The sequence below is a fragment of the Palaemon carinicauda genome, chromosome 8 (assembly GCF_036898095.1).
Source record: "Palaemon carinicauda isolate YSFRI2023 chromosome 8, ASM3689809v2, whole genome shotgun sequence".
Lineage (NCBI taxonomy): Eukaryota > Metazoa > Arthropoda > Malacostraca > Decapoda > Palaemonidae > Palaemon > Palaemon carinicauda.
In genome coordinates this window covers 4,291,168-4,303,667 of record NC_090732.1, presented here as the reverse complement: position 1 = coordinate 4,303,667, position 12,500 = coordinate 4,291,168, and the positions used below count along the sequence as shown (strand labels likewise).

The following is a 12,500-nucleotide window of genomic DNA, read 5'->3' as shown; positions in this document are numbered from 1 at the left end:
ATATATATATATATATATATATATATGTATATATATATTATACAGACATATAAATAGGTATGTATAAATATATGGCTCTACCTGGTCCTAGGTTAGGTAGAGAGGAGCTAGGACGCTGATCATGTGTATATATGGTCAGTCTCTACTCTCTAGGGCATTTTTCGGGGGTGGGGGGGGGGGGACATAGTCACTGTCCCTTTACTGTGCCATTCATGAGCGATCATTAAATCTTTTAAACATGGTATTCCACGCTTCATCAGTCCAAGGATAAATGTGATGGTGACCGAGTTCGGTTTGTTCCTGGAGCCACCCTCTTTTAGAGGAAAAGCCTGAATGTTCCCCCTCCCCAAAACATTTTACTTAATAGATTTTACACGTGCGATACGAATGTGATAAACAAAGCAACTGTTGTTAAGAGAGAGAGAGAGAGAGAGAGAGAGAGAGAGAGAGAGAGAGAGAGACCTCTGACCTTTCTTTCGAACGTAGATCCTCTAATACCCTCTTGTGCGCTCTGATCTTGAAGAGGGATTATAACATTAGAGGTTTTTAAGAGAGAGCGTTGCCAATGATGCTCCCATTTGGGTTTTTCATGCTGCCTCTAGATAGATTTTTCGGAGGACCTCTTGATACTGAATGAGAGAGAGAGAGAGAGAGAGAGAGAGAGAGGACCTCTTGATACTGAATGAGAGAGAGAGAGAGAGAGAGAGAGAGAGGACCTCTTGATACTGAATGAGAGAGAGAGAGAGAGAGAGAGAGAGAGAGTGTTAGAGAGAGTAAGAGAGAGAGAGAGAGAGAGAGAGGACCTCTTGATACTGAATGAGAGAGAGAGAGAGAGAGAGAGAGAGAGAGAGAAGAGAGAGAGAGTGTTAGAGAGAGTAAGAGAGAGAGAGAGAGAGTGTGTTAAAGAGAGTAAGAGAGAGAGAGAGAGAGAGAGAACCTCTTGATACTGAATGAGAGAGAGAAGAGAGAGAGAGAGAGAGAGGAGAGAGAGAGAGGAGGACCTCTTGATACTGAATGAGAGAGAGAGAGAGAGAGAGAGAGTAGAGAGAGAGAGAGAGAGAGAGAGAGAGAGAGAGAGAGAGAGTGTTAAAGAGAGTAAGAGAGAGAGAGAGAGTGTGTTAAAAGAGAGTAAGAGAGAGAGAGAGAGAGAGAACCTCTTGATACTGAATGAGAGAGAGAGAGAGAGAGAGAGAGAGAGAGAGAGAGAGAGAGAGAGAGAGAGAGTAAGAGAGAGAGAGAGAGTGTGTTAAAGAGAGTAAGAGAGAGAGAGAGAGAGAACCTCTTGATACTGAATGAGAGAGAGAGAGAGAGAGAGAGAGAGAGATTTCTTAACTATTTCTAAAACTTGTATTATTTAATGGTTTAAATAAAACTATTTCAGTGTTATGATTTCTCAATTGGCTTCATTAATTTCACCTTTTACATGATTTAACTCTTGGCCTCCTTAAGTTCTCATGATTTAATTCTTGGATTCATTAATTTGACATTTCACATTATTTAACTCTTGGCCTCAATAATTTCTTATGATTTAATTCTTGGATTCATTAATTTGACATTTCACATGATTTAACTCTGAGCCTCATTAATTTTTCATGATTTATTTCTTGGATTTATTAATTTAACATTTCACATGATTTAACTCTTGGCTTCATTAATTTTTCATGATTTAACTCTCTGATTCATTAATTCAACATTTCACCTGATTTAACTCTTGGCTTCATTAATTTAACATTTCACATGATTTAAGTCTTGGCTTCATTAATTCAACATTTCACATGATTTAACTCTTGGCTTCATTAATTTAACATTTCACATGATTCAACTCTTGGCTTCATTAATTTAACATTTCACATTTAACTCTTCGCTTCATATTTTAACATTTCACATGATTTAAGTCTTGGCTTTATTAATTCAACATTTCACATGATTTAACTCTTGGCTTCATTAACTTAACATTTCACACGATCTACTCTGGGCTTCATTAATTTAACATTTTACATGATTTTACTCTTGGCCTCATTGATTTAATATTTCACAAGGTTTACCTCTTTGCTTCATAATTTAACAATTCACATAATTTAACTCTTGTCTTCATTAATTTAACATTTCATATGATTTAATCATTTGCCTCATTAATTTAACACTTCACTTGGTTTAACTTTTGACCCCATTAATTTAACATTTCACAATTTAACACTGTTTATAATTTTCTGGTTATGTTGAAATTAAGTCCGGAATTGAATTTTGAGGATTTTTTTGAAAAGTCGTTGTGGTGGCCGATGTTGTAATGTCCCTGACTGATGAACGCCAGACTGGGGTTCGAGTCCCGCTCAAACTCGTTAGTTTCATTGGTCGTTGCAACCTCAACATCCTTGCAAGATAACGATGGAGTGTTTGGAGGAGCCTATAGGTCTCCCAGCTGAGTCATCAGCAGCCATTGCCTGGCCCTCCTTGGTCCTAGCTTGGGTGGAGAGGGGGCTTGCCCGCTAATCAAATGTATATATGGTCAGTCTATAGGGCATTGTCCTGCTAGATAGGGCAGTGTCACTGTCCCTTGCCCCTGCCATTCATGAGCTGCCTTTAAACCTTTAAACTGCTAGGGTGTCAAGGCCGAAAGAGCAAAGTGAAACAAATGAAGTTCACCTTAGCTACGCTCGACTCAATTTCACATTTCGGCGAATAAGGCCCACCCGGCCGGGCCAATCTTTATCTCTAACCGGAGGTCTTACATATTTAGACATAGCTCACTCCTATATAAAAGGGGGGACACCAGAGTCATCCGTTCCACTTACACCGTTTGACAGGCGTACTTCTTGTCGGGGGGGGTGGGGGGGGGGGGGGAATTCCGCTCCTCCTTGAAAAGGATGAAATTCCAATCTCATCAGATTAGGACGAATGGAAAGGGCCTTTAATACTTTTCAATAAAGTATCGACTTTTCTTAATGGTTTTTTTGTTTTGTTTTTATTTTTTTTTTCTAGGTTTTGTTTTCGTTTTATGGGTGTGAGGAATGGGTGAATAATAGGATAAGGTTGTTGTTAATTTTTTTTTTTAACAAAAGCCTGTGCAGGCTCATTTGTCTAATATCTTTCATTTTATTCAAAGACTATATGTATGTTTATGTATATATATATATATATATATATATATATATATATATATATATATATATGTATATATATACACACATTTATGTACTTATATACTCACATATATACTGTAAATATATACTTATGTATATATGTATATATATATATATATATATATATATACATACATGTATATATATAAATATATATATATATATATATATATATATATATATATATATATATTTATAAATGTATTCATATACCCGCATATATACTGTAAATATATACCTATGTATATATATGATTTATATATACATATATGTACTTGAATGCTCTGATGCATATATATATATATATATACACACACACACATATATATATATATATATATATATATATATATATATATATACATATTTGTGTGTATATATATATAGATATATATATATATTTATATATATATATATATATATATACACACCTACATATATTAATTGACTTTCAAGAACTAAGTAAGATGACCAACTAAGATATAGAAGTAACTCATGAATTCTGCACAGCTATTTGAAGAATCTTCAAGAATCATCATGAATCCCACGATGTCAGATAAAAACTTATCTCACTAATACATATTCACAGCATGTATCATTTTCCTTTAACTAATGCGCGTGTGATTTTTTTTTATATCTTCGTGCTTATGGTTGTTAAGTTATTATGTTTGTAAACATCCGCCATTTTTTTTTTTGACTGTTTTTCCATTCTTTCGTACTTGTGGTTATTAACTTAATAAATTTACAAGCGCGTGTTTTTATTTTGTTATTTTCTTCGTACTATTTATAGTTTATAGTTTACTTATGAAAGATTTATTTTAGTATTGTTACTGTTCTTGAAATATTTAATTTTTATTGATAATATCTTCTCTTGTAGTTTATTTATTTCCTTATTTCCTTCTCTATCTGGACTACTTTCCCTGTTGGAGCCCTTAGGCTTATATCATCCTGCTTTTGCAAATAGGGTTGTAGCTTAGCAAGTAATAATAATAATAATAATAATAATAATAATGTGAAGTCAAATGGCTTATAGCTTCCTGCTTTTTCAACTAGGGTTTTAGCTTAGCAAGTAATAATAATAATAATAATAATAATAATAATAATAATAATAATAATAATAATAATAAACGTGTTTTTTTATTTTTTCATTCATTCGTGATTATGGTTAAAATATATTTGCAAACGTAGCTTTTTTTTTCTTCTTCTTGAATTCGTGCTTATAATTATTAAGTTATTATATCCCTTTTTATAATTTTTTCGTCATCTGATCCTCAGCCTTTTCATTTGGTAGGATCTTATTCCTATATTCCCTCGCCCCCAATTTCAATCTAGAGGAGGCTCTAGGAGGCTGTAGGAACTTGTTTGTCGTTCGACTCCTCCTCAATTACCATCCTTCCATCCCTCCTCCTCTCCTACCATTTCTCGCCCTTCGTCTTCCACCTCACCTGAACTTATTGATTTTATCGACTCATATTAACTGGGAAGTAGGCAGTGCCTATCTTGCAAGTCGACATTGATGTTGAAATTGATGTCGACATAGATCTAGATATTGATGTTGAAGTTGGTGTCGAAATTGATGTCGAGATTGAAAATTGAAGTTGATATGTTTGTCGAAATTTAAGTTGAAATTGATGTCGAGATTGAAAATTGAAGTTGATATTTTTTGTCGAAATTGAAGTCGACATTCAAGTCGAGTTTGAAGTCGAAGTTGAGGTCGAAACTGATGTCGACATTGATGTCGAAATTCAAGTTGAAGGATGTCGAGATTGATGTCAAATTGATGTCGAAATGGAAGGCGACATTGATGTCGAAATTGATGTCGATATTGATGTCAAAATTGTAGTCGAAATTGATGTCAAAATGAAAGTCGAAAATGATGTCAAAATTGAAGTGGGAATTAAAGTCGAAATTGATGTCAAAATTGAAGTCGATATGATGTCGAAATTGATGTCAAAATCGAAGTGAGAATTAAAGTCGAAATTGGTGTCGAAATTGAAATCGAAATTGAAGTCGAAATTGAGGCTCTTAAATCCATTAACTATTTATATGTGATGGCCTAATTGGTAACGTCCCTGCTTGCTTACTGCCAGCCTGGGGTTCGAGACCCGCTCAAGGTCGATAGTTTCTTGAAGTGTCTGCAACCTCATCATCCTTTTGAGCTAAGGATGGGTGGTTTGGGGGAGCCTCTAGGTCTACTTGCTGAATCATTATCAGTCATTCCCTGGCCCACCCTGGTCCTAGCTTGGATGGAGAGGGTACATTGGCGCTGATCATATCTATATATGGTCAGTCTCTAGGGCATTGTCCTGTTTGCCAGGGTAATGTCACTGCCCCTTACATCTGCCATTCATGAGCGGCTTTTAAACCTTTAAAGGTTTCGCTTTGAAAATAGAGTATTTCATATATATTCGCTTTCAATATATCTTTTTGAGATTTTTGTTTTTCAATTTTCTTTTGGCTGAGTAGTGAGGAAGTGAGACCAGGCTATATTTGTTTTACCTCTCTCAATAGGATATTGGTTTTGAGAAAATAACTGGTATATTGGTTTTCATTGCTGGGCCACAACTTATATATTTTTTGGTATGTATATATATATATATATATATATATATATATATATATATATATACATACATATATATATATATACATATATATATATATATATATATATATATATACATATATATGTCATAAGTTATGTCTGGGGTTTGGCTATTTTCATCACCGCGCTGGCCACTGCGGATTAGTGATGATGGGAGACTTATTCTGATCGATCACAGTTAACCAACCTAGTATGGGTGGCCCTGACTAATACAGCTTTGCTGATCATGGCGATACTCAAACACTTTCACTACGTTAAGTATCCCAACTCGGAAAAGAAATATATACATATATAATTTATATATATATATATATATATATATACATATATATATATATATATATATATATGTGTGTGTGTGTGTGTGTGTGTGTATATATATATACATACATATATATATATATATATATATATATATATATATATATATATATATATATGAATCTTAAACGTTGCGTAAAATTTAGTAAATTATAATAAATTGTAAATTTTCTATATACACAATTCATGATACTGTTTGGTAATATAAAATTCTACCGGAATATCTTACACCTTAGATATATCTTCAATAAAGGCAAACGTTATTTTGTTAGTTAGGTCTCTGAAATACTTGATTTCGTAAATAATCATATTAAGACAGAAACCCTGTGTCTTGGGTTAGAGTTCTCTTGCTCGAGGGTACACTCAGGCACACTATTCTATCTGTTTCCCTATTTCGTTTCCTCACTGGGCTATTTTCATTGTTTGAGCCCTTGGGCTTATAACATCTTGCTTTTCCAGATAGGGTTGTAGCTTATCTAGTAATAATTATAATAATTGATAATAATTATAATATTATTATTATTATTATTATTATTATTATTATTACTAGCTAAGCTACAACCCTAATTGGAAAAGCCAAATGCCATAAGCCCAAGGGCTCTAACATGGGAAAATAGCCCAGTGAGGAAAGGAAATAAGGAAATAAATAAACGGTATGAGAATGAACAATTAAAATAAAGTATTTTTAAAATATTAACAACATTAAAACAGACACTTCATATATAAACTATAAAAAGACTTATGTCAGGCTGTTTAACATAAATACATTTGCTGCAAGTTTGAACTCTTATAATAATAATAATAATAATAATAATAATAATAATAATAATAACAATGTGCGTATTTTTATATTTTCCTCCATGTCAAACGAACACTGTTTGAAAAAACCGTAAATTTAGCTGGAAATTCTCCGTAAAAATATACTGTTCTCAACCGTATTTCCGTAAAATACAGGCGACCGTAATTTTTACTTTACTTTGTTATTATATTTTACGGGGTGGTGACCGTAATATAAATTTTACGTCAATATATGCGTTTTTAAAACGGTGCAGTGTAACCCTTTTTATTATTGCTTTACGATGATAATATCAAAATCAGTTATTTAGAACGATTTGCATTTTGTAATACCGCCTTTTACGGGTTGGTGACCGTAATAACAATTTTACGTCAATATATCCGTTTTTAAAACGGTAAGACATTCAGGTGTTTTTTTTTATACAGTGTAACCCTTTTTTTTTATTGCTTTACGATGTTAATATCAAAATCATTTATTCACAACGATTTGCATTTTGCAATACCAGCTGCACAGCTGCTTCTTGTCTCGCAATTGTCACTCGCAAAACTAAAGTGATTTCTCAAATACTTTCTTATTCTTATCGAATTCGAGGTTAACAATCAGGAAGGTCCTAGAAGTGATTATGTGAATTTACATAATATAATGATAGGTTTTAAAGGACCATCATGGGTAACTCCGTATTGCCTAAGGACATCGAGGTGTTCTTTTTGGGGATAGCAATGATTGGCCTAAGATGATGTACAACTGCCTAATTGCTTGTTTAAGTCGCCCCATTTGGCTCTGGAATCTTTAGATGCGAGATAAACTGAGTCCTAAGTTCCTCAGCCTTCGTCCCACATAAGGATTTCAACTTCCAAATGCAGGGACTCTGATTTCGCTTGGCTGTTTGGTTTGGGTACACAGTTTAGAAAAAAAAAATACCCTTTAAAATACCTGGCATAAAAACTTTAAAAATCCTGGTATAAAAACTTTAAAAATCCTGGCATAATAGTAACGGTAAAAATCCTGGCATAAAAAAACGGTAAAAATCCTTGCATATAAAATGGTAAAAATCCTGGCATAAAAAACGGTAAAAATCCTGGCATAAAACACGGTAAAAATCCTGGAATAAAAAACGGTAAAAATACTGGCATATGAAACGGTAAAAATCCTGGCATAAAAAACGGTAAAAATCCTGGCATATCAGTAAAAATTCCGGCCTAAAAAAACGGTAAAAATCCTGGAATAAAAAACGGTAAAAATCCCGGCCTAAAAAACCGGTAAAAATCCTGGTATGAAAAACGGTAAAAATCCTGGCATAAAAAAACCATAAAAATCCTGGCATATATAATGGTAAAAATCCTGGCATAAAAAACGGTAAAAATCCTTGTGTGAAAAACGGTAAAAATCTTGGCATAAAACACGGTAAAAATCCTGGCATTAAAAACGGTAAAAATCCTGGCATAAAAAACGGTAAAAATCCTGGCATAAAAAAAAAACGGTAAAATTCCTCGCATAAAAAAACGGTAAAAATCTTGGCATAAAAAAAGGTAAAATTCCTCGCATAAAAAAACGGTAAAAATCCTGGCATAATAATAACGGTAAAAGTCCTGGCCTAAAAAACGGTTAAAATCCTGGCATAAAAAAACGGTAAAAATTCTGGCATAAAAAAAAAAACGGTAAAATTCCTCGCATAAAAAAACGGTAAAAATCCTGGCATAATAATAACGGTAAAAATCATGGCCTAAAAAACGGTAAAAATCATGGCATAAAAAAACGGTAAAAATCCTGGCATAAAAAAACGGTAAAAATCCTGGCATAAAAAAAACCGGCAAAAATCCTGGCATGAAAAACTGTAAAAATCCTGGCATAAAAACCGTAAAAATCTGGGCATAAAAAAAAACGGCAAAAATCCTGGCATAAAAAAAGCCCCGTAAAAATCATGGCATAAAATAAATGTTGCAAGACAATTACCGTTTTCAAGACGGATATATTGACGTAAAGAAGTGATATTACGGTCACCAAACCGTAAAAGATGATAACTATATAGGGTATAAAATACGGTCGTCTCTATTTTACTGAAATACGGCTTAGGATAATTTCGGATTAAAATTACATTTATTTTTAATAGTATACATATGTAAACAACAATATATCCTATTTATTTTTATTATTTACTTTAAAATTGCAAATTAAGGAAATATACTGATGGAACTAGCATGGATTTGGAATGGAAACATGTAAAATATTCTAGTAAATGTATTGAACGAGTTTTAATATATTTTATTACCATGATTTAAAAGAAAAAAAAAATAACCTTACTTCAACAGTAGTTGAACCTTCGTATCATTGCTACTAGAGAGCATTGTTATTAAGAGTATTATTTTAACCATGAAATAAAATTGCCTCCATTTTTTTTACAAGTTAACCTTCTGTAAACTAGGAACATTATAATTATGTCAGAAATTATTGATATGATGAAACTCCATTGTTTACTATACATGTATATTATTCATAATTGTACGTTCTATATATATATATATATATATATATATATATATATATATGTATATATATATATATATATATATATGTATATATATATATATGTATATATATATATATATATATATATATATGTATGTATATATATATATATATATATATATATATATATATGTATGTATGTATGTATATATATATATATATATATATATATATATATATCTATATATATATATATCTATATATATATATATCTTTCGATGAGATGGACATATTTTCATGATGGGATAATTAATCTTATCCACCGAAAGTGAACATTATTTTATTGATAAAAAGAATAATTTTTATTACTTGAAGGAGAAACAAGTTATCGAATGAAATTGATAGTATCCTTGTAGGCCTACCTGGGATTCACTGAAATGTGACTCGGGTATGATAAACTTAAGCAATCACAGATAATCATGAATGTTTTCTATTTGCTTATTCTGTTTATGAATATAGATGTAGTTGATTAGAAAAATAAGATTGTTTTTCTTCTTATATGCATCTTCGTGTTCTTTGTAATGCTTCGTTCTTATAAAGAACATTTTTTGTTCTTGTACGGATTTAGGATTGAAAGGCGAGGGTGGCTATTTAGATATTCGGTCTTATTGTAAACATTTATGATGATTATTTTAGGAGTTTAGTAATGTTGCTGGCTGTTCTCAATAAAAATATCATAGAACAGGTTTAAAGGTTTTTCGAAGAGTAACCACATCAATACTGAATGTCAACTTCAAAAGACAAAATCATGTAATAAGATCAAGGACAAAGGTCAAATGATATGGGTGACAAGGTCAGTTGATAGAAGGTACAAGGTTTAGTAATGTTGCTGGTTGTTGTCAACAAAAATCTCTTAGAATAGGATCAGTTTCGAAGGGTTTTCGAAGAGTAACCACATCCGCTTACTGAATGTCAACTTTAAAGGACAAAATCATGTATTGAGATCAAGGACAAAGGTCAAATGATATGGGTGACAAGGTCAGTTGATAAAGGGAACAAGGTTCAGTAATGTTGCTGGATGTTGTAAACAAAAATCTCTTAGAAGAGGTTTAAAGGGTTTTCGAAGACTAACCATATCCGCTTACTGAATGTCAACTTTAAAGGACAAAATAATGTATTGAGATCAAGGACAAAGTTCAAATGACATAGGTGACAAGGTCAGTTGATAAAGGGGACAAGGTTTAGTAATGTTGCTGGTTGTTGTCAACAAAAATCTCTTAGAATAGGATCAGTTTCGAAGGGTTTCGAAGAGTAACCACATCCACTTACTGAAGGTCAACGTCAAAGGACAAAATCATGTATTGAGATCAAGGACAAAGGTCAAATGATATGGGTGACAAGGTCAGTTGATAAAGGGAACAAGGTTTAATAATGTTGCTGGTTATTGTCAACAAAAATCTTTGGGAACAGATCGGTTTTAAAGGGTTTTCGAAGAGTAACCACATCCGCTTACTGAATGTCGACTTCAAAGGACAAAATCATGTATTGAGATCAAGGACAAAGGTCAAATGATATGGGTGACAAGGTCAGTTGATAAAGGGGACAAGGCTTAGTAATTTTGCTGGTTGTAGTCAACAAAAATTTCTTAGAACAGGATAACTTGTGAGGGTTTTAGAAAAGTAACCACATCCACTTACTGAATGTCAACTTCAAAAGACAAAATCATGTAATGAGATCAATGACAAAGGTCAAATGATATAGGTGACAAGGTCAGTTGATGGAAGGTACAAGGTTCAGTAATGTTGCTGGTTGTTGTCAACAAAAATCTCTTAGAATAGGATCAGTTTCGAAGGGTTTTCGAAGAGTAACCACATCCACTTACTGAATGTCAACTTTAAAGGAGAAAGTCATGTATTGAGATCAAGGACAAAGGTCAAATGATATGGGTGACAAGGTCAGTTGATAAAAGGGACAAGGTCCCCTAACAACAAGGTTATAACAATCGCGTATCATCAGCATCACACACAAGGGTCAAAGATGTTCTCAATTTGTATTTTATGTTTTTAATAATGACCTTTTTGCATGTTGCTTCTCTTAAGGTTTTGAAGGCGTTGGCAGTGGTTGTGTAATGGTGTGGGCTGCCTTCTCGCCCCGTGGAAGGCGGGCAGGGCCGCATAGTCCCCTGTGCCGCTCCCCGCCGCAGGCGAGCCTCTCCCCTGCCAAGTGATGAACCGTTGGTCTGAGGGGCTCTGTGAGAGCGCCCCCGACTCCCAAGGACTCCCTCCAGCCTCGCCCTCTTCCTCCTCACCATCCTCCGCCAAGAGCCCGTGTTTGCAGCTCCAAGGGTGTGAAGATAATGGGGGAATGCCCGAGGACATGCCCGTCGGAGTGCCCTTCCCAGTGTACAGTAGCAGCTTACCCGCCCCGCCCGACCCCGACAGAGAAAATACCGACGACTCAGGCATGGGCGCCGACCTTGAGGGCGATGATCGACCTGACGGGACCAAAGACGAAGAAGGCGAAGAAGACGACGACGACGATGATGAGGAAGAAGAGGAAGAGGAAGTGGAGGACGAGGAAGAGGAGGAGCATCAGCAGCGAGCGAGACCTCGTAAGCATCAGCAGGAAGGAGAGGCCAAGATGCGAAGGACGAGTTCCGCAGGGAATGAGAGGCAGAGGAGGCCCTCTTACACTTGCTATCACGGACCTATCCTGTCGAGAAACACAGCCCGTATGGGGCGCCGCGCCCGTCCTCGGCCCCCGAGGGATCTCGATGTCTTGCAGCTCGCAGCCGGGGCTGCGTGTATGCTGGCACCTGTCACCCCCGATTTACTCAGGTAAAAAAAAAAAATAGATAAATAAAAAAAAAAAATGACCTCAAGCTGAGGTAACTTGGTGCCGGAATGGGGAAACATGGTTGCATACTAACTTCTTCATTAACTAAGGAAATGCATGGCGGTGGTGGTACTTTCTTTGGCCAACTGTTTTTGTTTATCTTTATTCAAAAAACGCACACACACACACACACACACACACATATATATATATATATATATATATATATATATATATATGTATATATATATATATATATATAAATATATTTATATACATATGATATATATATATATATATATATATATATATATATATATATATGTGTGTGTGTGTG

The 12,500-nt window shown here is 34.1% G+C and overlaps 1 protein-coding gene across 1 annotated transcript in view; it reads left to right on the top strand.

Moving 5' to 3' along the window:
* Window positions 1–12,169, top strand: part of LOC137645608 (uncharacterized) — a 263,928-nt gene extending 251,759 nt beyond the window's left edge. Inside the window, exon 3 of the mRNA XM_068378405.1 lies at window positions 11,428–12,169. Within this exon, the coding sequence (XP_068234506.1) occupies window positions 11,555–12,169 (615 nt within the window). The 5' untranslated portion in view covers window positions 11,428–11,554. The remainder of the gene's footprint in view (window positions 1–11,427) is intronic.
* Window positions 12,170–12,500: the final 331 nt, after the last annotated feature.